Source organism: Aphanomyces astaci (assembly GCF_000520075.1).
Source record: "Aphanomyces astaci strain APO3 unplaced genomic scaffold supercont1.16, whole genome shotgun sequence".
In the NCBI taxonomy this organism is placed as follows: Eukaryota; Oomycota; class Saprolegniomycetes; order Saprolegniales; family Verrucalvaceae; genus Aphanomyces; species Aphanomyces astaci.
The window spans coordinates 668,809-694,271 of NW_009798279.1; the positions used below are offsets into that span (position 1 = coordinate 668,809).

The 25,463-nt window shown below is 51.1% G+C and overlaps 10 protein-coding genes across 22 annotated transcripts; 6 read left to right on the forward strand and 4 right to left on the reverse strand.

Moving 5' to 3' along the window:
- Positions 1-52: 52 nt before the first annotated feature.
- H257_07701 lies at positions 53-2,402 on the reverse strand. Of its 2 annotated transcripts, XM_009833316.1 has the most exons (5): positions 1,984-2,402; positions 1,722-1,919; positions 1,414-1,662; positions 562-1,355; positions 53-462 (listed from the first exon to the last, which is right to left on the reverse strand). In XM_009833316.1, the coding sequence occupies exons 1-5, from the start codon at positions 2,384-2,386 to the stop codon at positions 79-81; spliced, it is 2,028 nt and encodes a 675-aa protein (XP_009831618.1). In that variant the 5' UTR covers positions 2,387-2,402; the 3' UTR covers positions 53-78. The 2 variants fall into 2 exon arrangements, with proteins under 2 accessions (XP_009831618.1, XP_009831619.1); XM_009833317.1 differs by having other exon boundaries at positions 53-1,355.
- A 70-nt stretch (positions 2,403-2,472) lies between these two features.
- Positions 2,473-4,192, reverse strand: H257_07702 (hypothetical protein). 4 transcript variants are annotated; one of them, XM_009833319.1, is made up of 8 exons: positions 3,859-4,187; positions 3,725-3,802; positions 3,382-3,634; positions 3,188-3,333; positions 3,097-3,141; positions 3,008-3,048; positions 2,922-2,946; positions 2,473-2,611 (listed from the first exon to the last, which is right to left on the reverse strand). In XM_009833319.1, the coding sequence occupies exons 1-8, from the start codon at positions 4,150-4,152 to the stop codon at positions 2,504-2,506; spliced, it is 990 nt and encodes a 329-aa protein (XP_009831621.1). In that variant the 5' UTR covers positions 4,153-4,187; the 3' UTR covers positions 2,473-2,503. The 4 variants fall into 4 exon arrangements, with proteins under 4 accessions (XP_009831621.1, XP_009831623.1, XP_009831620.1 ...); XM_009833321.1 differs by having other exon boundaries at positions 3,008-3,141; XM_009833318.1 differs by lacking the exon at positions 2,473-2,611 and having other exon boundaries at positions 2,724-2,946; positions 3,859-4,192.
- A 2,052-nt stretch (positions 4,193-6,244) lies between these two features.
- Positions 6,245-8,603, forward strand: H257_07703 (hypothetical protein). Its single transcript, XM_009833322.1, has 4 exons — positions 6,245-7,154; positions 7,222-7,300; positions 7,652-7,799; positions 7,844-8,603. The coding sequence occupies exons 1-4, from the start codon at positions 6,298-6,300 to the stop codon at positions 8,437-8,439; spliced, it is 1,680 nt and encodes a 559-aa protein (XP_009831624.1). The 5' UTR covers positions 6,245-6,297; the 3' UTR covers positions 8,440-8,603.
- A 230-nt stretch (positions 8,604-8,833) lies between these two features.
- H257_07704 (hypothetical protein) lies at positions 8,834-12,223 on the reverse strand (the record flags this gene model as incomplete). The annotated part of the gene is made up of 9 exons (XM_009833323.1): positions 8,834-9,092; positions 9,133-9,413; positions 9,468-9,691; positions 9,798-10,099; positions 10,151-10,350; positions 10,451-10,648; positions 10,724-11,779; positions 11,832-12,073; positions 12,128-12,223. Coding segments are annotated over 9 exons (2,858 nt in total), but the record flags the coding sequence as incomplete, so codon positions are not given.
- Positions 12,224-12,337: 114 nt separating this feature from the next.
- On the forward strand, positions 12,338-14,361 carry H257_07705 (CMGC/CDK protein kinase; the record flags this gene model as incomplete). Of its 3 annotated transcripts, XM_009833325.1 has the most annotated exons (9): positions 12,338-12,552; positions 12,607-12,707; positions 12,753-12,834; positions 12,902-12,969; positions 13,027-13,212; positions 13,270-13,360; positions 13,627-13,764; positions 13,823-13,876; positions 13,939-14,361. In XM_009833325.1, coding segments are annotated over 9 exons (1,148 nt in total), but the record flags the coding sequence as incomplete, so codon positions are not given. The 3 variants fall into 3 exon arrangements, with proteins under 3 accessions (XP_009831627.1, XP_009831626.1, XP_009831628.1); XM_009833324.1 differs by having other exon boundaries at positions 12,902-13,212; XM_009833326.1 differs by having other exon boundaries at positions 13,823-14,361.
- A 1,008-nt stretch (positions 14,362-15,369) lies between these two features.
- Positions 15,370-16,299, forward strand: H257_07706 (hypothetical protein). The gene has a single exon (XM_009833327.1). It carries the CDS (start codon positions 15,431-15,433, stop codon positions 16,232-16,234), a length of 804 nt encoding a protein of 267 aa, XP_009831629.1. The 5' UTR covers positions 15,370-15,430; the 3' UTR covers positions 16,235-16,299.
- A 413-nt stretch (positions 16,300-16,712) lies between these two features.
- Positions 16,713-17,503, forward strand: H257_07707. Of its 2 annotated transcripts, none has more exons than XM_009833329.1 (3): positions 16,713-17,081; positions 17,127-17,270; positions 17,354-17,503. In XM_009833329.1, exons 1-2 carry the CDS (start codon positions 16,718-16,720, stop codon positions 17,129-17,131), a joined length of 369 nt encoding a protein of 122 aa, XP_009831631.1. In that variant the 5' UTR covers positions 16,713-16,717; the 3' UTR covers positions 17,132-17,270; positions 17,354-17,503. The 2 variants fall into 2 exon arrangements, with proteins under 2 accessions (XP_009831631.1, XP_009831630.1); XM_009833328.1 differs by having other exon boundaries at positions 17,149-17,270.
- Positions 17,504-17,963: 460 nt separating this feature from the next.
- H257_07708 (hypothetical protein) lies at positions 17,964-21,850 on the forward strand. Of its 6 annotated transcripts, none has more exons than XM_009833331.1 (13): positions 17,964-18,322; positions 18,379-18,494; positions 18,541-18,836; positions 18,891-18,991; positions 19,062-19,156; positions 19,486-19,847; positions 19,932-20,051; positions 20,218-20,335; positions 20,433-20,582; positions 21,006-21,149; positions 21,198-21,368; positions 21,411-21,514; positions 21,621-21,850. In XM_009833331.1, exons 1-13 carry the CDS (start codon positions 17,998-18,000, stop codon positions 21,748-21,750), a joined length of 2,232 nt encoding a protein of 743 aa, XP_009831633.1. In that variant the 5' UTR covers positions 17,964-17,997; the 3' UTR covers positions 21,751-21,850. The 6 variants fall into 6 exon arrangements, with proteins under 6 accessions (XP_009831633.1, XP_009831634.1, XP_009831637.1 ...); XM_009833332.1 differs by having other exon boundaries at positions 21,006-21,146; XM_009833335.1 differs by having other exon boundaries at positions 17,964-18,494.
- A 287-nt stretch (positions 21,851-22,137) lies between these two features.
- H257_07709 (hypothetical protein) lies at positions 22,138-23,198 on the reverse strand. The gene has a single exon (XM_009833336.1). The coding sequence runs from the start codon at positions 23,177-23,179 to the stop codon at positions 22,163-22,165; it is 1,017 nt and encodes a 338-aa protein (XP_009831638.1). The 5' UTR covers positions 23,180-23,198; the 3' UTR covers positions 22,138-22,162.
- Positions 23,199-24,432: 1,234 nt separating this feature from the next.
- Positions 24,433-24,919, forward strand: H257_07710 (hypothetical protein; the record flags this gene model as incomplete). The annotated part of the gene is made up of 2 exons (XM_009833337.1): positions 24,433-24,687; positions 24,761-24,919. The coding sequence occupies 2 exons, from the start codon at positions 24,433-24,435 to the stop codon at positions 24,917-24,919; spliced, it is 414 nt and encodes a 137-aa protein (XP_009831639.1).
- Positions 24,920-25,463: the final 544 nt, after the last annotated feature.

Sequence of the window (25,463 nt, forward strand, 5' to 3'; positions counted from 1 at the left end):
ATACCCGGTTTTACCTTATCTATCGGATAGGTAGTCGGTAAAAGAAGTGACATGACATTACGACCATGTGACATATCTTTAGACTTTGCCAACTGCAACACTACTGACGGCATCCAGCCGCGAGAGTTTATGGAGTGTTCTGAGAAGCGCCACCAGAATGAGGGAGAGCACGCCGAGCACTGCGCATGCAACGACTAGTCCTGTCAAGTACGATACTGTGGCTTCGTCAGTGTGCATTGGAGGGATGGCGGACGTGGTCGATGGCGGCGGGGTTGTTGGTACGTCCTGGCCTACGACGCCGTCGAAAGCGTCCGTGACGTTGAACGTGTCCTTGGCGGCACCTTGTGTCCACTGAAACACTAGCGGCAGGACGCGGGCAAGGCACGACGTGTCGATCTTGTCCACATCCCCCTGGTTCTGCACATACGACACGATCAACGACACGGCACACGTCGGATTGTTCTATCCATATCCATCATAAGTCACACGCGCGCTTCTTCGAGCAAAGCGCGACCAATCCATCATTGATCGCCCGTTTTTAAAGCGTATATCGTCGTATACCGGGGTGGTGGCCACGGGGGTTGTGACGATGGTGCCGTGGGCGGCATAGTCAAAGGGGAACAGCCGCTTGGCCGTTCCAGTCATGCGCTGAAACTGGTCGAGTGCGTACTTGTGCGGCGTTTGGGCGTCCAGTTTACCGCTCAGGACGACCACTGAAGCGTGCGGTGGGATGGCGGCGGTGACGTTGAAGTACGCGTCGGGGGTGTACGTGAAGTTGACGGACGCATCGACCCCGTCCGGCAGCATCGTTCCGAGGTCGGCGCAGTTCTGTTCCGACGACGTGGCGCCTGCGAAGATGCAGTACTCGACCACCTGGGGATAGATGCCGCTGCTCATGGTGGAGTCGGCAAAGTCCTGGTACAGGTCCAGGAGGCCGGGCGTCGGACGCTGCCACAGCTCCGAGTACACGATGGTCTTGTACAGCATGGCCGAGTCGGGTGCGTCGTCGCCGCCGTCTCCTGGCGAAGAAGAAGCTCCCCCTCCATACATTTGATCGAGGGCAAACGTCAGTACGTCCATATCGTTCGACGTGCATCGATGTAGGCGGTAGATGAACACTGGAAGGAGCAGTCGCAGCGTCATGTCTGGGAAAAACGACCCAAACAGTGTCCGGAGGGTGCTGGACGGCGGGGCGTCGTCCGGTGCGCCCCAGGTTTTGACAAACGCAGTACAGTTGTGACTTCCACCGTCGAGTCCATCGTATAGTTCCAGCAGTGCCGGGCGCAATCCCCCCAGGGGGGCAAACTTGGGTCGGCAATACGCATCATCTTGACACAGGTCCAGAAACCGCCCGGCTACAGCAACCAATTCAAATGTGTCTACAATATGGAGGAGATATATGTAGATGCTAACCCACGACGCTGAAGTCGCGGTCCCAGTTGGTAAACGTGGGGGCGTCAGCCCATGTCGGGAACGCTTCCGACTGGACGCCGTCGAGGACGAACCCTCTCACGACGGACGGACTGAAGTGCATGACGCGCTCGACGACTGCGGTGCCGTAGCTCACGCCATACAGGAACACGTGGGCGTCGTCAAGGGCCGCGATGACTGCCGCGACGTCTTTGGCCGCACTCGTGATGGAAAACGCCACCGGTTGGTAGTCTACACGTCGTCGCTGTTTGTAACTAGCTAGCACTGCATGACAAGTCGACTCGACGTACCGTAGCGGCGTTGCATGGACTGCAAACAAGCCGGCAGTTCCGACAGCGTCACAGACGACCCCCCCACGCTCCCCGCGGTCTCCGTCTGCGTCGCGTCGCACCCGAGAAGCTCGCTTCGCCCCGTGCCCCGATGGTCCATCGTGTATACACTTACTTGGCCCCTGAGGCGCGTGTACCAGTCGACGAGAAACCCTTCCACTACGAGGACATAGATACAATATCACCATCGCGGCCGAATAATCACCCAACGGCCTCAACGTACTCGCGACGCTGGACGCCCCTGGCCCCCCCTGCACGAGCCACACGGACGTCGAGTTGGTTCCGGATGCTGCCGGAATGCGCTTGACAAAGACGTCGATGGTTCGGACGCTGCTGCACACGCCATCATGACACAGCGGCACTGTGATCGTGGCACATTGAGCTGATGGCGTCGAGCCCGCCGCGGCGGCGGACGTGGCAGTGCGTTGGCGGCCGACGGTGGCATGTTTGGAGAACCCTCGCGGCGTCCAGGGGTAGGTGGAGAGGACGCTTGGGGGAGCGGAGGCATCTAGCCGGCGGCGCCGTCCAAACGTAAAGTAAGCACAGTCGTACCAGCCGTCAAGGGGGAGGGAGCTGGTCACCCCTGCGGCGACTAGCGCGCCGACGCCCATCGCCCATGCGCGCATGTGAAGTATATATAGCGTACAATTTATAGTTATGATACTATTAATAGTAAAGTTACAATAAATTTGGACATGCGAGTATTTTGAGAGTCCAGTGTTTGATATGTTTCCTTATTATATTTACAACACCACGAGGAAGAGGTAGGTGAAGACTAAGAGCACGACAAAGATCTTGATGATCAGCGACCGGTTTGAGCTCACAGTGGAAAAGTACTTCATCAGCTCGTCCTAGTCACAAACGTATATGTCAGCGGAGATATTGTCAAGTCGATTCAAAATTGGAGGGTTTCAATTGAATGAGCAGAATCACCAAGTCGGCAGTCAATCAATCAATATATCGACCAATCAAAACCCAGATCAAGAACCAAGTAGCCAATCAAATACTCCACTCTTGGACCAATTCAACATTGAATTCGTGTGTGACTCCAATTAGTGTGACACTGGATGACATATAAAAGAAAAAGAATCGATAGATTTGGCGATTCATCACAATAGTCAGCCAAATTTTGGGTACAAGAAGGACACTATAACAACGTACATAACCACTTTCGACGTTGGCGTGCCTACAATAACAGTGCAGTTAGGATGCGTACTTTGATCTATGGGAATGCAAAGCACACGTACGCGGTGGTCATGTCGTCTTCGATGCGACCCAATGTTTCTTCCTATATGAGACAGTGTCGCACATGAGTAGTCCATTAAAGAGTCCATACCTGGCTGGCCAGTAGTCCTGTCATGCGGCTATACATGCCTCCAATCTACGCAATCAAGTAGAAAGCACCTCATTTGCTTAGATGAGTCAACCTCGACGATCGTCGCTTCCATATGCTGTGCGTCGTTTAGTCGAGATTGCGCGGTACGGTGTCGCATGAGGGATTGCTGATGCTGCTGCTGGGCAAACGAGGCTCCGGCGGCACTTGGGTTCATAAACGGCCGCCGACGGAGCATGCCTGCGTCTAACATGATTTCAATCGAAATTGAACCAATTTTTTGTGTACCTGGAGCAGACGCGTCGGCCCCTGGTACGCCTGCAGGGGACGGAGACAAGTGCGGGTCGGACACATTGCTTGGATGTTGCTGCGATAGTTGCTGGTATGTGGGATACGACGACGGGGTTGGCGCTGCCTGGAGTTTATTGCGAATGGTCAGCGGCGTCGAGATTTGCACGCTCGGCGCTTGACCGGTGAAGCCAAACTTGGTCCGCCGCTCGCTTTGTTTCTTGATCACGGACGCGCGAGTCTGCATGCCTTCCTACGAGCATGGCGTTGCATGCTGCATGAGAATGGCTTCTTGCGTGGACTGGGACAAGATGATCGTTGTCGTCGTCGTCGACGGAAGTACCTGCAACGCCTTGCCGCAATTGGACATGCGCGTCTTGAGGGAGCTGCAGACAATGTAAAAGTGCTTTTGCTGTTGGTTCTACATACATGACACTTGGTGAAAGTCGTGATGGAGGAAGCACCTTGTGGACGTACATCGCCGGCCACGGCGCCCTCAAATGTTTCAATGTCCTTGAGCATCGGCGGAATGGACTTCTTGACAATCTCCACGATGTCCGAAATCTGCTTAGTCGGGTCGTCTTCGACCGTGATGTGCTTTTTCGTCGCCAAGTTGGATAAATCCTTCAAGAGCGATTCCGTCTGTGAGATGGCGTCCGAGATCTGCTGGGCCACACGCGCGTACTTGGACAGTGGCCGGTGCCTCGCCATGATGATCGGCGCATCCGAGAACAGCTGCGTGATGCGTGTAAATTCGCCCGTGCGTTCCATCGCCCGCCGCCGCCACTTTCCAAACTTTGATCCGTGTGGAATTATCCGGATATCCGAAAATACAGCGAACCAATCACATCCTTGCAATTGCCATGATTGCGTGGACCAATCAGCGATATCAACGAATCTTTATGTCGAGATTATTATGGCAAGAAATCGACCTCACGATTTGATTCGCCATAAAGACCCTTAATTCAGCCAATCAAACAGTATTTCCCCGAGTCCCTTGGGAACAAGTCGCGGCGACATGGCAGCATGTGAGCGCCTACACTGTTTACCACTTGCCTACCGCCTATAGTGTCAGGTTCTCTTGCAAATATGTACTATGTCTCGTGTTTTCACGACAACACGTTGCTCAAGTCTACTGGTATTCAAGGTTAGCTTACACTTACAGTCTGTTAACAATCCGAGCGAACACAGGCGCGATGACCTGACGGGAGGGTATCAGCGAGCAACACCAAACACTGTACGATTGCACTGGAGGTGCATGTGCGTACGCGATTGATCTCGATGGGAGTGAGCTGCCTTGAACACATCAGTGATGGTGGCGTCGGCGTTTCTCAAAGGAACCTCTGTATATCTATAAACTATTCTATTACAGAGGTTTTGATCGGTTCTGAAACCGCCCCACTGATCGATTCAACCAATCGAGCTTTGAAATTTCGAGTAGAACCCACAATCATACCCGTATCGATGAAGTAAGTATTAATATTTCCTCCCATACGTCACGTAAGCTTACTACAGTACTGTACTAATTGTACTACTAGTACTCCGGAGTATAAGACAACCTTAGCTCTTATCGACCACCCTATTGCGTTAACCTTCTCGGATGGGGTGTTAACAATGCAAGGCACGCGTTTACTGTTAACCCTGATGCACGGGAGCTTATTCTGCGTGATACCCCGAGTACTCCGAGTAATTCTTATTGGCTTAGGCCCAGGTAACTTATTTATGCGCCAATTCATATTCGACATTGGATTAACTGTAAACAAGCGATGCACCAATCAGAGTCCACTATACTGACGTTTGATTAGCTTATCCTAGTGAGAGATTATTATATCACCTAGCTAAAAGTGAATAAAAATAAACCATTTCTGATCAAAGTACCCCTGAGATTAAAGCTCTGGGTGATAGAATCTCTCACCTGGACGAAACCACACTATAATCAAACCTATTCTAATATACTACGTAGTATATTACTACCGTATACCCCCCGCTTCAGTACCTATGAAAATGACAGTGAAATCTGATCACAACCGGTGAAAACTATTCAGGCATGCGCATTGGTCTAAATCCATCACAGGACTTATATTTCATTGGATGAAATTAATTAACGCATGGTGATTGGATATTTCTGTCCAATTAGAGACAATTAGGTACACGACCAACCGGAACCATGAAAAAGTTCTTCATTGGCTGATATGTTCCAAACCGGTACAGGTCCAACCGGAGATATCATAGGTACTGAAGCGGGGGGTATACGGTAGTTTCGGGGGTAGTAGTACTTCAAGTACTTGACTTGCATTTGTTAAAGTTCAGGGTGAGAGATTCTACCTCCCAGAACTTTAATCAAGGGGTACTTTGATCAGAAATGGTGTATTTTTATTCACTTTTAGCTAGGTGATATAACCTCTCACCTGGGATAAGCCAATCAAACGTCAGTATTGTGGACCCTGATTGGTTCATCCCTTGTTTAGTCCAATGTTGAATATGTATTGGCTCACATATAGTTGTACGTTCCTCCTTTTGTGAGTTCTCAATAAAAACAACTAACTTAGTATCACGCAGAAAATGCTCCCGACGGAATGACACACTACATATATAATCAAGGTATATTCTTATGTATCCTTGACTTGCATTTGACTTTCCGTCCGATAGGGTTAGGATTAATAGATGCAGAGGTACTATGAATACTGTAGTATCATGAACATTTGGCCTTACAGGTAATTAATTACTGTGAGGTTGAACATATCTGATTCGAAGCAGAGTTGTTTAAAATTATCTTGACTTTTGTATGCCATCGAAGTGTCGCGAGAATTTTATTCCCACTGCCAGTGTAAAGTGACGGATACGAGTTACTGCTGCAGTCCCACTGAGTAATGGATCGAAACAGACAGCGTCATTGCCAGTTGACCACGAGCAATCATGTCAGGCGCTGTGCCAGCAGTGCCGCTACCTGCCGACTACTTTCCCCGTATATCATTGCATTCGACTGTAGTAGCTGCCTTCGAAGATGCCGCCAGAGTCCAAGTGACTGCTGACCTCAACCGCCTCCAGGCAGAAACAACGAGCAGCCATGTCGGCACTGCGTCGTCGTCATTCTCCCGTCGCCAACCCTTCCGCACGAACGAGCAAGGGTACTCTGTCCTGGAGCGAGACGGAGCGAGCATTCGAGTACGGATGCAATCTCCCCAAACTCCTCGAGGTACCGGCAGCCCCACCATCTCATTTGCGTGTCACGTCGACGTCGTGGGACTCCCAAGCGAACTCTTGGACGTCATGTACGCCGACAATACGCTAGCCCTGCGGGAATGGGGCCGCACGTTCTTGTCCAATTGGTTCGTCGATGCGGCCATATTGCACTGCATCCACCGCCATAGCGGCGGCGACGGCCCTCGCACGTTCGCGGCGGTGACCTGGCTCGCCCTCCAACTTCCCTCAAGCATACAAACGGACTTGTGCCTCTTCCAGTCCATGGGAACATGCGACAACCTACCTTATATCACGTGGACGTCGGTGGAGGTCCAAATTTGTCCGAGCCAGGAACACCTCAAGTTCCGCCGCTCCCGTCTGCACATGACCATGTTCCTTCAAGCTACGACCACGGGCACGCGGCTCACGTGCTTTGGCTCCATGGAGCAACTGCATCTTACAACGTCCCAGGTCGAACGCGGGATGGCGGCGGCGGTGCTCCGGATGCGATCGCTGGATGGGATCTTGGAGGGCCATCGATTGGCCAAGAAGCACCCGTTCGTGCCCCGGTCCCAGTGGGTTCCCGACAGGTACATACATTCACATGTTATTGTCTGGAACGATATACATACACACACTCTTGTATGGCGTGAATAGTGCGCGGAGGGCGTGCTACGTATGCCGCGCTTCGTTTACGTTGTTTCGCAGTCGTCACCATTGCCGCGCATGTGGAGAGGTACGTACATACATATATATCTACATCCTCATTGTGCTTTCATTGCGAGAAGTGTTCAATGTGTGGTCGTCTACTTGAAATGTCCCTTTGAAATTTCATATAAATCGAAGTTGAGGAGGTATCTTTGTGTGACTGGATCTTTTTGTTTGGATCCAAAATTTAGAGAATATTCTATATTAAATATTGCGTTTTTCGCCAAAAAGTCAAAACGTGGTTGGACGGACTGTGCTTTTTTTGCCATACTTCTTTCCAAATCAGTTTGATACCAAACGTGTTCGAACTATGAATTATTATTATAAGTAATATAAATAATAATATTTGATTTCCTCCGACTAATCTGTCTATAACTAGATCATGTGCAAGAAATGTACAGTCGTCCGACCAGTGCCCAACCAGTTGGATGGGCTCGAACGAAGCGCCAAGGTGTGTCTCCGATGTGTGGCCATGCCCCGTTCAGTGTCATACAGACCTCGACCTTCCCGCCCGCCGCCGTCCGTCGGTATACACTCTCACTAGCCTTCCCTTCTCTCATACTTCCACTAGGCAGACAGCCGCACATGCACAGGTCCTCCCTCCATGAAACGAACCCCCTTCCGTTCGACCATGAGGCAGGTGGCTCCCGCGGTCGCTCGTCCCTGCCCCTAGACATACGGCCACGTCTGTCGGTCCGGGCGTCGCGCATGTCTGCCAAGGCCCCGACGACAGACCCGATGCAACTGCTGTCGTCGTCGTCGTCAACGCTACATCACCAGACGTTCTTTGGGTCGGCCAAGGCCATGAGTTTGCCGTCAACCACCAGATTTGACAATGTGGACCCGATGGCGGCGCAGCTGTGGCAAATTTCGTGCCGGGCACAGGCAACGTGGACGTTGGCAAAGGACACGACCAGCCGCAACACCACGCCCGTGAGCACCCCCCGAGAAGGAGGGCCAGACAACTTGCGCGACAGCTTGGTCAAAGTGAACCAGTCGCTGGCGGAACAAGCGTACCTTCTTGACGCGATCGACCGCGCCAGCCGAGGCCGATTCAGTGCCACGTCATCGCCCCTAAGCAACCCCGCCGTGGACAGCCTCCGAATGAGTGCCTGGGGAGACGAACTCGGTCGATTTGAAGTCATCCCAGACGACTTGGACCGGTAGCTCGCGGGGACATGATCATACTACTGTAGCCCCCCCCCATCCATATCATATATATGTACTAGTATTGGATAGTATACAGTCACACTGTAATAGTAGGTGCAGCCGTACACACTCCACATGTTAAGACCAACAATAATGTTGTCTGCATATGTACATGCATACACCCAGTTCGGGAACTTTGTTGACTCGAGTGTTTTATGTACTACGAGTATACTAGTAGTATGTGTTAAGACTGGCCAACGCAGACACACTGGACGATGTGGTTACCAGTTACTACTAGAATGTACTAGAATGTAGTTAGCACTTGCTCGATCTATTAATACTTGAAGTATATCGAGTATATATATATATATACATACAGTTAGTACTACTAGTATGTTGCGGGTCGTTGTGGTCATGTGATGTTGGCTAGAAACGTGTTCCATTCAGTGTGGGTTTTGCTAGAGTTGTCGTCGTGGAAGAGGACGTGGTAGCGGTGTCGGATGGCTGCCTGCGTCGCCCCCTTGAGCGTCGCGTTGGTGGCCATGGCGACTGCAAACGTCACGAACTCGTCCACGCTGGCCGCCACGAGACTGTCCGACACGGACATGTACCGGTAGAACCCCGCGGCCAGTTGGAGCACCGTCTGGCGCGACGGCAGCGTGATCACCGGCCTAACATTTCTCAAGCAAAACGATACAACAACTAACGTACAGGCCGACGGCGAGGGCGTCGAGGGTGGTGACGCCCCCTCCAAACGGAAACGGGTCCACCATCACATCGACCGCCGCGAGCAGCTGCATGAACATGGCGTACGGCATCGTCTCGATAAACACCACTCGACGGCCCAACGTCGACTGTCGGAGCCTCCTGTGGACTTGGTCTTTCCACAACACTTGCTTATTCGAGTACAGCAAGACGATCGTCCCGCCTGGATCACGATCCAGGATGCCGAGGATGGCAGCGTCAAAGTCCACATGCAGTTTCATGAGTGTCTAAGCGCATGTTTGTCTCGTGATGTCAAGTTGGACCCAGGACTACTGTACTACCTGGGGACAGAGGTAGATGCGACTGGGGGAGGGGGGGAGATGCAGCATCGCTCGCACGGACGACGAGGGGTCGGGGGGGACGGCGGCGGCGGGGGGGGGAAAGTACGTCGACAGGTCCGCGAAGAGCACGAGCTGCTCCGAGTACGACGCCCCGCCGTACATGTGGTAGTCGCTGTGGGGGTTGGGTTGACCGCCAGCGTCGTAGAAGTCGGAAAAAAAGTACTCTATCATAGCATGGAAACAAGGAATTGTCTAGTATTGACTCTATCGCAGGGAATGAAGGACATGCATATATATGTATGTATTTTGTATGCACGATGAAGACGATACCGGACGCTATAAAGTAATCGATGGTCGAGAGTCCTGTCGTGATGGGGTGGCCCCAGAACATACACTGCACACGTGCCAGCCTCCGACCTGCCAAGAAGTACACCCACGCGTCCATGCCAACCTCGGGGTACACGAGCACGTCCAGGTCCTCCCTCAAGAGGACATGCATCGCCATCTCCTGATCCGACGGCAGCTGGACGAACCGGTTGGCGGCTCGCTCAATGGCGGTCGTGATTGGATCATCGTCCCCTTTCAGTGGGAAAAAGTGGCTGGCGGCAAACACCACGACTTCAAAACGGTCCCTAACACGATCGACTCGTGACTTTCTGACTAGTACCTAGACGCTTAAGTACCGATCGAGGGATTCGATCACCCGTTGAATCAACTTGCCCACGGAATGCGTGCGGAACCAGGACGAGACGAACCCGACTGTGGTTTTGTTGGGGATTTGAAGCGGCGGAGGGGGTAGACTGTCGAGGGGGCGGCTGAGGACCGGGTACAGCCGGTCGTACATCGTCGCGACCGCCGCCTGAAGGGGCGCGACGTCCACGCCCTGGAAAGGTACTTCATGTGAGGTATATATTTTAGTATCACACGCCGTTTTACGATATATACTATTCCAAGGCCAAAAGCCATCTTATTATAACACCAACCTGGTACCCCACAAACATGGTGGGCGGTGTGATGGTCCATTGCAAGTGGCCAGCGAACTCGGGGCGATTATAGCGTGCCACGTCATGGCTCACGCCTAGCATGTCCAGGCTCAGAACGCGGCGGGGAAAGTCGAGTATGAACGTGTCCATGTCGACTTTCGAGTCGAACACGATGGGCACACTGGTGGCCATTCGAATCTAAACATTGAGAATCATCCCTGCTCAACAAGTATTCTATATATGGTTTGATCACCATATATTAGAAACACCTACATGCAGCCCCGACGCCTTGCCGCACAAGCGCAAGCCGTGGCCGAAATGTACAAGCGACTCGTGGAACGCCCCGAGCTCGTCCAGGAACACCCCCATCAGAGTAATTGTCTCGTACAAGTTCTGGACAAACACAGAGTCAAAGTGCAAAGTTACGCCCATGTGGACATCCCAGCGGGGGCTGCAGCATGTGGCGTTGGAGGGTTGAGTGTCTGCTGTGGTCGCAGCGACAAGACATGCGACGTCCGAAGGAGTTAGCGGCGACGCAAACAATGACCGCAAACTCGCGGCAGGAACGTCGTACGAATGGGTAGATGAAGCCGCTGAAGAGCAGTACGTGAGCATATTCAATCGCTGTGTTGACAAAAGAGGGAGCAAACCTATATTGCATTGGGAATACCATTTGTGCGCTGGGATGTAGTCCCCTGCGAGAAAAAACGCCAGGGCTGCGTCGCACGTTGTGACAGAGTTGGCAGTACTTGTAAGGACGAAGTTGGATGCGGCCATGTGAAAGTGCCCTGTTAGGAGGCTAGCCGTGCCGAGGTTGTGATACTGTAAGGCTGTTGCCGAGGCGGCGTAGTACACTGCAAAGTACGACGACTCGAGCAGAACGTGACGCACGAAGTCGGTGCTGTGGAACGGCGACTGCCGAAAGAGGGATGCCACTTGGTTATAAAACCCAGCATACTCTTCATTGGGGGAAGGTGTTTGGTCCAAACGGGGCGGGAACTTCGATACTACTGACGTGATGGTTGCGTGGGGGGCGCAGAGGGCAAATGTGTCGACAGCCGTTCGTGGGGCGTTGATGGCAAGTAGCGCCTCGATTCGGTGCAGGCACTGAAGAACATTGGGCTGAAGGGTGATGGTGAATAATGGAGACAGAAACGAAAGTGTCGTGGAGTTGCGCGCCAAGTCTATCAGGCGAACGCCATCGTTCTGGCGGACGGCCACCGCGACTGTCCCCGACTCGACCCATTGCGGCGTCTGCATGCGAAGAAAGGTATTGTCGCTGTTGACGAGCACCATGTACCTGCCACCCCATCGCTCGACGTATTCCATCTGTCGCAGGGTGAGTCTATCACATTCACGCGACGACCATGAACAGCACTACCTTGTCGACAAAGGAGCAATCGCCTCGCACCACGACGACCAACACATCCGTAGGTTCATCATCCGCATTTATAGATGGCACGACGTTGGAGGACGAGCTTGGGCATGCGTGGAGTGGGTCTGCAAGAACCACCCGCACTGGTTGGGATACACTTGGCCTCACAAAACCTCCAAAGTCAGCGACTTGACATGGCATCTGCAGCCCGTCGATTCCAAAAGCCAACATGCAACCACCGTTGTTGCCTACAGAGATATGTTTCGTCTTCATTATCCTGTATCTGATCTTGTATAGCATACCATCAGGTTGTACGATTGGACGGTGACCGCGGCGGCACCATGTCGGGACTAGATGCAGCGCCACGAGCACGAGTAAACGCATCGGAGGCTTCATCGCGATCCTGAATGGTTATCCGGATAGATCTAAAGCCGAACCCTGGACTTCACGAGTTCGAAGTTCGTAGATCGACGCACGTCCGGATAATAAATTCAGTTTGACAGGTTGACATACGATGGCAACGAAACCCAAAGCACCAGCAGCGGCACCGCCATCCACTGCTGCCTTGGACACGGCGTTTGGCACATGCAGGGACGTGGATGAGTTCGAGAAGCTGAACCGAATTGGGGAGGGCACTTATGGGACTGTCTACAGAGCTCGGGACAAGGTGTCGGGTGAGATTGTGGCGCTGAAGCGAGTGATTCTGCACAACGAAAAGCAGGACGGGGTACTTCGAAGCCTCATTGATACCTCGTTCTGTCTCTGAGAACACTCTCGATAGTTTCCCATCACAGCCATCCGCGAGATCAAGCTGCTCAAACGTTTGCACCAGGAAAATTGCGTGCAGTTGAAAGACGTCGTCGTCGGCCGCAAGCGCTCGGGGTACCTGTTCATGATCATCTATGCCCGTCACCTCACGATTTCCAGCGTGTTTCTGGTTTTTGAGTACTGCGAGCACGACCTGTCCGCTCTACTGAGCAACGTCCACCGTCCGTTTACCGAGTCGGAGGTGTGCCGTGCACGCTCCATCTATCCTCACGATGGATTCACTATGATGATCACGACTACTCGTCTAGGTCAAGCGAGTGCTCATGGAGCTCTTGCGTGCGGTGGAATATTTGCATGCGATCAACATCATTCACAGGTACAGACAGTGCTCTATCGTCGTCGTGCATATCGTACGTCACGTGCAAGGCTTTAGGGACTTGAAGCTGTCCAATATTCTGTACGACGGGTTCGGGCGCATCAAGCTGGCGGACTTTGGTCTTGCGAGGGAGACGGGGTTCCCCTCCCCGACCAGCATGACGCCCAAGGTCGTGACGCTGTGGTACCGTGCGCCCGAGCTGCTCCTAGGGGCACAGTCGTACTCGTCATCAATCGACATTTGGTATACTGATCCAATTCGCCAGGAAACCACCGCAATGTAACGCCAGCAACATTGTAGGGCGTGCGGGTGCATATTTGGAGAGCTCATCCTGAACCGACCGCTTCTGAATGGGTCGACGGACTTGGAGCAGCTGCAACTCATCTACAAGGTGTCATATCTTGTGTTTGTTTTACCAAGTTGGCTGATTTTTCGCCAAATCCATCGATCGATTGGTTGTTCATTTCACACCAATTGAAGTCATACACTAATTCGAAGGTGACTTGGTCCCGAGTGGATGGATTTGATTGGCCACTTGATATTCGTGTTTTGGGTTTTGATTGGTCGATTGTCGGTCGATTTGACCATACCGAATAATCTCAAGGGCCATGTCACTACTGTAAAGAAGGGCCATGTCACTAAAACAGTTGGAGGTAGACGTTGGGCCGGCCCACGGAGCGCATTTGGCCAGGGATGTCTAGCCTCCCTCACGCCGACAAGCTCGACTTGTTCGACTCGTCTTTGTACGTGTACAACCACATCCCCAAGCTATTTGAAACGCACTTGTCCGCAGCGGTAAGCAGAGACCATTGGACGATGTCACATATGTCACTAATGATTGATGGATTCCCAGGGCTTGGAGTTGCTGCAGGGCATGCTCACGTACGATCCATCCAAGCGCATTACGGTACACCCTATGTACAATAGACATCGATTTGATCGATGACCGCTGCTGCGACGACGACTCAGGCGTCGAGTGCCCTGCGCCATCCGTACTTTGACGAGCGGCCGTTTCCCAAGGAAGTGGGCATGATGCCAACGTTCCCTTCGCAACATGACGACATGCCGCCGCCGCCGCCGCCACCGACCACATCCGTCCAGCGGGAAGACCATCATTTTGGCCGGGCGTTTGGGGGCGGCCATCAAGTGGTGGTGGGTAACAAGAAGCGAAAGATCGTGTAGTTAACTAGTATTGAAACTACGTACTCTGGCTCACTGGATGTTGTACCAGCGTCGTCGCCTGCGATGATGTTTGTTTCGCTAACTAGTACCTACTAGCACAGTTGTACGGAGTACAATAGTACGTACTAGTACAGTACCGGTAGTAGTATGGCTGTACATAACGAGCCGTTCGGTACATCCAGCCAGTCATTCAGCTGACGAGTTTGTCGTCACGTTGGCGACGATTCTCTCTGGTTCCGTCATGTTTCCTGTATTCCCAGCTTGTTACTACGTAGTAGTACTAGTATTACTGTACCTAGTAAGACGACTCAAACTTGTCTGCCTTGGCTGCGTTTCCAGTGTTCACATGTGGAAGCATAGGAGGCAGGCAGGCAGGCACGCAGCCAAGACGACACCCTTCGTCTACCAAGTAGTGTTGGAACTTCTCAGAAGCGATACCACAACCTGATTTGTGCGACCCTTTGAAACCTAATACACTCCCATCTGTCATACTCGCACATGTTGGGGTTTGTATGGCAATACTCCATGTGAGTGGTGGACCTATCATATCCGATTCAAGAGGTACGAACGACGTGATCAGCTGGTTTGATGGTCCACGGCAGGGGCGACACTCGAAAGAAACAACCCTCTTGACGTATGTGCGGGTCGATTACTGGACAGTCATACTAGTAGTACTGGACATACATACTAGTACTAGTCAGAGCAAACGTATATACTAGTCATGCACAACTCCAACCCCCCCCCACGTCACTGTCGTCGCTCTACCACCTCAACATTGTCTCACATGGGATGCTGTGTGTCTTTGCATGATGCAAGTATCTTTGTCAGTTGCAGTTGTGGCAGCCAACCAAAGACAGCATGTCCAGCAAGGTCCAATCCACGACGAGCTCGGCACGTGTCAGCAATTGATACACCAGCTGGGGCCGAGGATGTACATTATTCGCGAGATCTTTGGGCTTGCGATACTGTTTCCATTCTCTTTGGACGCACCCCATCGCATCAACGACGAGGTATGTTCATGCAAGGAACAACAACCCTTGAGGTGGAGTGAGTGGGACCGTGACTTACGAAGTGACACTGAACCAGAACTTTGGTGGATGGCACTTGACAACAGTAAACTCGGGGCAAAGTACCCAAAACCGAGTGTTCACTAAACCCAAGTCAATTCTAAACCACATGGTCCGCCGGAACAATGCGTTTACACAATCGGTGCTACTACTCCACCATCATCACACGAAGGCAGTCACTTCGGACGTTTCGATCAAGGACGGCGGCGCACATGACACAGCCTGGTGTCGGCAAATGGACCCGCGACGAGCACATGCGGTACCTCCAGGCCATCAAATTGTACCCGCAAGGGCCGTGGCAGTCGGTGGCCAACTTTGTGGGCACACGGTCAGCGCGACAGACTCAGACACATGCGCAAAAGTACCGCGAAAAGGTGTCTCGGCGAAAACGAGGGTTGCTGCGGAAGCGTGCCATGTCGGACGACTGGATGGCGGAGAATCTCTCGCCTGGAGAGGACAAGACCGGAGCAGCAGCATCATCGTCTGCGATGTCGTTCAGCGGAGCCAAGTTTTATCCTCATAGTCAAATGAAGGCGTTGCCAGCGCTGAGTGCCTTGTCGGACCAACCGCCGCTTCAACACATGAAGTCGTACTATGACTCGCAGCAGCATCCATCGTCTACCCACGCGTCATTTCCACACCACTCGCGACTGCCCGTCCTCGAGCCGCTCCATCCTCCAGGAGGGTACGCTACTGCGGACAAGGCGTTCCCTGGGAGCTTCCAGTCGTCGACGGGGTACGCACCTTCGACCAGCTACCACCACCACCACCATCATCATCATCAACAGCCGCCGCCACCCCCACAGAATTATCCGAGCTACACGTCGCAGTCGTTCAAGCAAGAGTACAAGCAAGAGTACTTGCACACGCCTTCGTCATACGCGACCTCGTCGGCTTTGTTTCCCCCGTCAAGTATGCACGATTACCACGTAGGCCATCGAGGAGGCCCGCCGCCGCCACTCGATGATTTGATGCAGTTGTTTGTCGACGGCGAGTTCATGGCGCAACATCGCTAACGACTAGTAGTACTACGACGTATAGTATAACTAACGCACAGCAATGTTTACAACGTCGTCGTCTCGTTACAGTCTCATTCGTTATTGCTGGATGTTGCCGTGGGGTCACGACCAGCGGGGCGCTAGTTGGCATAGTGAAGTGAAGTGATGCATTCATTCATCCATCCATGCAAGTGTAAGTGTACAGTGCATGCAAGTGGGTTCCGTCCTCACGAGACATCACCCAGCAAAGACCCACCAGCAGTCAATAGCATTTCTTATTTCGAGCAACCAGGACAGAGTCATCGAGTCATCGAGCTCATGACTCATGTATCACACATATGTATACCCACGTTGTACCGTGTATCCAATCCCTCTGCGGTCTGTTCCTGGGACTTACGATGATTTTATTTCTTGGTTGCTCCTTGGCCATGCGGCGCTGTGATTGGCCAAGAACAACTGTGGCAAGCCAATGGCATCTCGAATAGTACTGTAGTGGCGGACATGCTGCCGACAACAACCTCGATCGTTTGCAACCAAGTGCCACAGCACTTGACTTCGCAAGTGTTTGACCTGCTTCAGTTGCAGTGGCCCATTCACGTCCACACGAGGCGTCGAGGGCTCGAGCCACAGCCCAACCATACTAGGGTACTAGTAGTCACCAACTCCGGACTCCCCGATGAAGCGGTGGTGGGTCATGCCCTCGTCAGGTGGACGACGCCAGCAGTGTGTCTCGTCGTGTCGGTGGTGGTCCATAAGGACAGTCGCCGCCAGCGAATTGGACGCACGTTGATGCTCGAAGTTGAGGGATTCGTTCGACGCGAGTCCCAAGGCCCAGTGACAATCTACCTCTGGACAACCGACCAAGGTACAGTACATACATCACTGTCATCGCTGCAATATACAGCTGTAGCGTGACCAAGCTCATTATTCAGGGACCTTCTTCGAGTCTCTGGGATATGTCGTTTGCGCTCCATACGTCGAAGAACGAAACGCATTTCTCTCCGTGGCCCTTGAAACTAAAGTGGCCTCAACCACCCCTCGAGCCGTTCCAGAGGTACACTAACTATATGTAGTTATTTAGTTAGCCCGATGCTTTAACACTCTCGAGTTCACGATTATACTTACATGACACAACAGGTGACGTGGCTACGACTGGCGATCGTATAACGACCAACCACCCTTGGACCAATTTAACTGTGCAAACCTGAACCTTTGAGGAATTTGTTGTAGTACGACCCGTCAGGGTACTTCCTGTAATGTAACGTTAAGCTTACAGTTAGTCTGGCAGTGAATTGCTGGTACTACTACGTACTACGTAGTAGTACTGTACTTCTAGTAGTACCCAACACAGACCGCCGACCTAAAGTCGCATTGTAGGGCGATATATATTTGACGTTCCTTAGCAAGAGTTCAAATGATACAGTACTCACTAGTGGTCGTCAGCATCGAGTGCTACTTTTTAACTTGTATCATATTATAAAGGTTATTTTAATATGATAATGAATGCCAATTCAATAATTGCGTACAATTTATGAAAGGATATCAGTAAACACGGTTGAAATTGACTATCATTCCGAGTTATTTTGTATTGTATCTCACGCAATATAGCTTTTTAGAGTCAATTGAACACGGCAGTCATCCGGTAAAAGAAATCGAATTATACAGTACTAGTTCACTCCAGACCTGTCATATTTAATACCTTGTATAATTGCATGCGTTGGGCACAAAACGCAACTTCGAACTTCGAGTCAAAGATATCTCGGTGCCAACTTTATTTGGTCATGCAACGCCGCCGAAAGTCCAAAGGCAAGGAGCAGCAGCTTCCTTCAGCCATTGAGGAAGATTCTCCCCAAGCGAAGCACTGGAAGGTGTCTGTGGCAGCAGATCCTGTCATGTGGCTGGTTGGCTCGGCGGTGCTAGGCGTGTACTCCCAGACGATCTACCCCAGTATTGCCGGAGGAGACAGTGGTGAACTCGTGGCCGAGTCGTGCCACTTAGGCGTATCCCATCCACCGGGTTATCCCTTGTTCAACATGCTAAACTACCTCGTCGTGAACATGCCAGGTGCACAGACCAAAGCTTGGAAAGCCAACTTGTTCTCCGCCGGTACCAACTGCATGTGGACGTCTACGATTTGACGCGAACACTACCATTCCCATTAGTATGCGACACGATATGCTGCATGTTCATGTACGCAACCATCTTAAAGTGGACATCCCCCGCCTCCTCCTCCACTGCGAGTGCATGGCTCACCAAAGTCGCCGCCGCCACTGCCTCCGTGCGATTTTGTCCCAATATCCCATGCACTGATTCCATGTTGGTAGATCACGTTTGCCTTGAGCCCGTTGATATGGACCTACGCCATCAGCGCCGAAGTGTTTGCCCTGAACAATCTCTTCGCCGCGTGGCTTTTGTTCCTCTTGCTTAGCTACGCGCAGTCTGGTTCCGTGTATTATGCCAACCTTGGGGCGTTCGTGTGTGGGCTAGCCATGTGCAACCAGCACACGATCGTTCTGTTTGAGATCCCCGTCGTTCTGTACGTGCTGTGGACCCAGCGTCGGTCCCTTGGCATGAAGACCCTCTCCACGTATGCCTTGTACTTTGTTGTGGGGCTGCTCCCGTACGTACACTGTGCCACGTCACACCACCGCCTGTGACACTGTCCATCATCTAGCTACGCATACATGCCGCTTACGTCGCTTTGGAACCCGCAGCCAGGCTCGTGGGGGGATGTGACGACTGTAGCCGGCTTCTTTCACCATATCCGTCGAGGAGGTTGGTCATACATGTATATGGTGTTGCCTTGACCTGTATAAACTAATCGGATAGTCTTATTGGGGAGTAGACTACGGAACATTCCGACTGTTTTCCACTGATCGAGACACCGAGTCGTTAACTACACGCATGATACTCTACTTTCAAGACGCCCTCACTCGACAAGTACGTCCCGTCTCCTTACATACTTATCATATTGGATAGTATTACTATTAGTATCGACACAACCAAATAAATGTACATAAGACAACTCGGCAGAAGGATATATTTAGCCAATCAGATTGCAGGAAACCAACATCGAATTAGTGTGGGACTGAAATTAGTGTGAATACAAGCACCAAAGGTCAACTTTGACATACAAACTTCAGTAAAATGATGGATTTGGCGATTCACAGTCAGTACAAAAGTCCTCATTTTGAGTAAAAGGGCAATCAATATACCGATCATACATTGGACCATGCCGATAGGATATCATGCTTGATATCTTTGGCTAGGGAGGCTACATTCTGGGGCCGTTGGCTGTGGCCGGCCTTGTGACTACCCCCCCCTCAGCCCCCCGAGTCGCCGGGTTCAGATGGGCAGTTGCCTTCATGTATACGTTTTACCTGATCGTGTTCCATGCGCTTTCCAATATGCCGCTGACCGAAGGCCTGCTCTACGGCGTACACATGCGATTTTGGCAGCAGCCCAACATTATTCTGTTCGTCTGGGGCGGCGTCGGCCTGGACGCGGTGCTGCAGCGGGCGTGGAGGACGTCGGGGGCGGTGGCGGCGGGATTGGGGGTCGTGCTGTCGGTCGCGGCTATGGTGGGCCAAGGGATGACGTGGCAGCATGTGGGCAATCAAAGCCACGCTTGGTACGATGCATTTTCGGATGAAAATATTGAAATATTTATAGTTAAGCTAGTGAACACACAGTTATATATATATATGCTGGGTAGGTTCATTCCAAACTATGCCAAGGCGCTGTTGGATCCACTGCCACCCCACGCACTTGTATTTGTCAATTACGACTTGCAATGGACGGCGATGCGGTACCTGCAGCGATGCGAAGGGTTTCGGTAAGATATTTATGTATGGATGATATTGAATATATATATATATATAATACATAATATATATAATATAATATATATATATAATATATAATATATATATATATATATATATATATTACCGTAGACCGGAAATGATATTGAATATATATATATATATATATTATCGTAGACCGGATTTAACAGTGCTCAACTTGTCCATGATGACGTACAAATGGTTTGCCACCAAGCACGCATTGTACCCGTCGATAGTCTTTCCAGGCGACCGCCTTGTCCCAGCTTCCACCATCGTAAGGCGTTCATTTATTTTTAATTGAATATATTGATATATTATTTGTATTTTGATGTCCTCTATATAATATATTGATATATTATTTGTGGTGGCAGCAAGACGGCGGCTTTAGCCTGCGCGAGCTGCTGCAGGCCAACATGAAGCGGGTATCTCGAGGCGGGATATTTCTTGGCGGCCAGCTCAACTTTCCTGACCCGTCGTTCGAATCCCACTTTATCACAGTGCCGTTTGGCCTTCTCGATAGAGTACGTGATATGAAGTAGTCGACTCTGCATATATATACATCTATCTCCACCTGCCAAAGATGCTTCCTAGTATATATATATATATATATATTTGTCAAATTATTATATCTTCTGAAAAACATTTTCAAAACTTGTATTTTCACAATTATAAGAAATATAGAAGGATTAAAATATATAGAAGGTTTTAAAAATATAAGTTTAATTTATGATGATTTACCTTGAGGGGTGAATGATCACATGAATGTTGGTGATAAATTATCTATAGTCGTTTTTGAAAATCTGTATGATATAAATAATATACCTTGGTACTTTTATTTTGAAAATTAGTGTTTTATTAAATGAATAGAATAATATATTTATATATATATATATATATACATACATACATGCAATACTGAAATATATATATATATTACTGTGTAGTTTCATCCGGCGGGGAAGCCAGTGTATAAATCGCTCAAGACGTGGTACCGCCACAATGCCCGCATTATGGCCAAAGTGCAAAGTCACTTGGTGCAACTTCCGTCCGAGGCAGATTACACCGACGACACGTGGGAATGGACGGTGGTGCGTTCGTCAACTCTGTCGACCATTCGTTACTGGTCTCTTTTGCAGGCGCGGGATTTCCACATGAAGCAGCTGGGCGCGGCCACGTACCTGCTGGACGAAGCCATCAAATCCGGTCGGCCCAACATCACGTGGCTCGCAGAGTGCGCGCGGCCGCTCGAGCACTCGCTCCGCCACGAGCCGCGCCAGTTTTGGTCCGACTCGTTGCTCAAGAATTTGGTAAAGAACTTGCTAGTGGCGTCGTTGATGTAATATGAAAAGGGCCTCGCGTATGCGTATATTGTGCGGTCGCCAGACGAGTTTGCACCAACCGATGCAGATCCACTCGAGCCCCATGTGGGCCACCACCTTCCTGACCAAACCAAGTACGTACGCCATGCATGAATAGTACACTCACTAGTAGTTGCTAGTATTACTACTGCTACTATCATGCTGGACACTTGTTAGTTTTCGGGTCACGTATGGCTGTAGGTACAAGGACCGCGCGACCGATCGCATGTTGCAAGTGTGGCGGGAATGGATTGCGCTGCCGTCGGCTCGCGCCGACCCTGGCTACGACGCGATTGCCGACATTGTCCGCAAGTTCACACCGACAACCTAACATGAGTAGTACTACTACTAGTAGACGGACGAGACCATGGATTTACATCACATAGATGATAAATTTGCTATATATTTCCCAATTCTGGGCGATTCGAAAAACAATCTCACCGCGAGGTTTCATTCGCTTTCGCGATTCCGCAAAAAGCACGAAGTAAAAGGAGAAAATTATGTAGCCAATCGGCGACACACATTTTCAGATCGACCAATGGGCGACGTTCGTGATCGTCCGGAAATTCGTACCATATATATATATATATATTACTACTGAATTGGTCTGTAGATGTTATATGTATATTACTGAATTGGTACGAATTTCCGGATATATATATATATATATATAGCGTTCCTGTAGTATTCGCGTCGATTTTGAAGCAGGGAAACACAATTCCAAATCAAAAGAAACTGGTTGATTATTGGTAAAGCTTGATCAGTTCATCCGACACGGCTGACGGCGTGAGCACTCCGAGGTCCGTGAAGAGGAGAGAGATGTACTGGGGCGGCGTGTAGTCGCACGCGGGGCTTCCGGCTGTGAGCAGCGGGTGGCTGGGAAGTACGAGCTCGGGATCGCACGTGCACGACGGCGCGAGCATGCTAACAACCGATTCGTCGGTGCGGCGGCTGTGGGGAAAGTCGTGCTGGTTCAACGGGTACAGCCGCGCAAACTTGTAGCTCTCCGCGGCCACGTAGAAGGGCTTCTTCATCGCGTGCGCAATCATCGCACACGAGAATGTACCGATTTTGTTGACGATACCGCCGTTCTCGACCACACCTTCCGCACCCACGATCACCATGCTCACGCGCTCCATGTAGTAGCCCATGGCGGCGTCCACGATAACGGTGGTGGGGATGCCCGCGTTGGAGAGAAGCTCGGCCGTCTTGTACCCGGCGCCGTTTGGTCGGCCCTCGGTCACCACCACGGAGAAGTGCTTGGACTTGGCGGCTTGCAGCAGCACCTTGGTGACCACACGCGACGCACCGTGGGTGAGCACGACCATCCCGTCGCGCACAAAGTTGTGGCCAAAGTCCACGATGCGCTTGCGGCTCGTGGACGACGTCTCGGCGAAGAGCTTGCCGCGATCGATGAGCTGGCTCTTGCATTGGTCAAAATCGTCGAACTCGAGGAAGCAACGCGTGACGTAGCGCAGGAAGAGCTGACACCCTGCTGTCACGGAGATGGAGGACAGGGACTGCGCGGACGTCGAGTGCGTCGCGATGTTCTTGTTGTCCGCAGGCGAATTGGCGGCCGCCGCTGCCTTGAGCTGGGACGCAGCATCCTGCAACGCGCTCTCCATCTCCATCATCGTGCTCGCCTCCGAGTGCTGAATGACACCAGTGAGCACCTTGATCACCGCCACCGCAATCGCAGACTCGGGGTCCTTCAGGTACCCCATGAACTCGTCCACGACGTTCAGACGTGCTGATGCCATGGCTTCTGGTTGAAATCCGTCGAGCCAATAACATCAGCCTAGTAGTACTAGTTCCATAGTAATACTAATAGTAGACGACAATGCATTTGTTGTTTCAGACGGAGTTTGGGGTTTCTGGGGTTTCGGGGTGTTAATCTAATCTCCCAGTACTGACAGTGATGGAAGGAACGTCGCAGCCGTGACCACATGTGATCAAGTGGTCCATCGCATGGTGCTTCTTCGCCAACTATTGAACCAGTTAAGACCATATTCATCTTCGTGGGAGATGAATTATATTCCTGCAGCGCAGAATGGCCTTGTATATGACGTGCTGCAACATTTCGGTCAGAATACTTGAATAATTCAAAATAGCACATTAAATTTCGTTTTACCTGACTGTCAAATGCCTAAAAGAGCAGTCATAGATAGTGGAGCCAATGAAAAGGAGCAAATACCAATGTAGACCAATGATATAGATCCAATGACCAGGATGTGGCCAATAGAATACCCGTGTACTTGTGAATTTTCGGCATTTCGGTGGCAGAGTTCCAATCGTGTTCTCCGGATTCAAAAACCTAGATTATCATAATCCGGATTCTGGAGTCAGAATCCATTTCCACCTTGGCTCCCGCGGTTATTAATACTGTAGTACTAACGTTACTCGAGTACTGTAGTACAAGTCTCGTGACATCACGTGCAGACACAACACAAATCGATGCGATTGGCTATTACCAGTACAGTGTACATGTACAAGTTTGTCAGGTTTTGATTGGCAACTAACTGTAAGGCCATGTTCCGAGCAAAATCGTATGTTTCGTCGAAGCCGTAAAATTCCTCTAACTGACTACAAAATTGCACCCCTGTCTTTGTCACCATTGAAAATGGCACCTCACAAAGTCGCTTCGCATATGGTGCTGCTATAAATACATACCTACCGCTGACTGATGCAATATGGTAGCGCTACACTTCGTCGTCTCCGCGGGATTCACTACACGCTGCAAAGCTCTGAGAAATCCGACTTCACACTAGTTTCCAGCAACCTACTGTATGAACTATGATAAACAACCAATGCAGTGCAGTGATAGGATCAAGTGGTCTGCAAAGAATCTATGTTTAGCCCCATATACGTACACTCCATTGGGGTCATGTCAATCAATCGACAAAAATAGGTTCCAACATGTCGCCATACCCAAGAATACCCTTCATTTCCACGTGTGAGTAGCTCACTTTTCTTTTTCGCGCGCCTCAAAGAAAACCCCACAACTGACGCCACCATGCAGTTTGCCCTCCTGGCAACTTTGGGCTTGGCACTCTCAGTGGTGCGGGCAGCCCCGTGCGACGAATCTCAACTCGCTGCCAACCAAGTCGCTATAAACGAATGGACACTGAATGACGCTTGTGCAATTGCCCTGGGAAAGACCACGAGCGAAACGTGGTACTCGGCGTTTCAAAGTGTGGACACTGGGTCAATCAACACGTTCACAACTCAGTATTGTGGTTCGTCAGCTTGCGTCGCCTTGACCACGTCAGTCCAGGAGCCCTTGACAAGCTGCACAGACGCAGAAAACAACGATCTCTACAGCCAAATTCAAACTGTACTAGACCAATGCCAAATATACAACGTCCAAACCCCTGAACCAAGCCCTGAACCAACTCCTGAACCTACCCCCGAGCCTACCCCTGAACCTACTCCTGAACCTACTCCTGAACCGACCCCTGAGCCAACACCAGAACCAACCCCTGAACCAACGCCTGAACTAACTCCTGAACCAACTCCAGAGCCTACCCCCGAGGCAACGCCTGAACCTACCCCTCAACAAACACCAGAATCAACGCCTGAACCTACCCTTGAACCTACTCCTGAACCTACCCTTGAACCTACTCTTGAACCTACCCCCGAGCCTACTCCTGAACCTACCACTGAGCCAACACCAGAAGCCACCCCTGAACCTACCCCTGAACCTACTCCTGAACCTACCACTGAGCCAACACCAGAAGCCACCCCTGAACCTACCCCTGAACCTACTCCTGAACCTACCACTGAGCCAACACCAGAAGCCACCCCTGAACCTACCCCCGAGCCTACTCCTGCACCTAATCCTGAACCTACTCCTGAACCAACCCCTCAAGCTACCCCCGAGCCAACGCCTGAAGCAACACAAGAACCCACGCCTGAACCAACCCCTGAATCTACTCCTGAACCTACTACTGAACCAACTCCTGAACCTACCCCTGAACCTACTTCTGAACATACCCCCGAGCCTACTACTGAACCTACCCCTGAGCCAACACAAGAACCTACCCC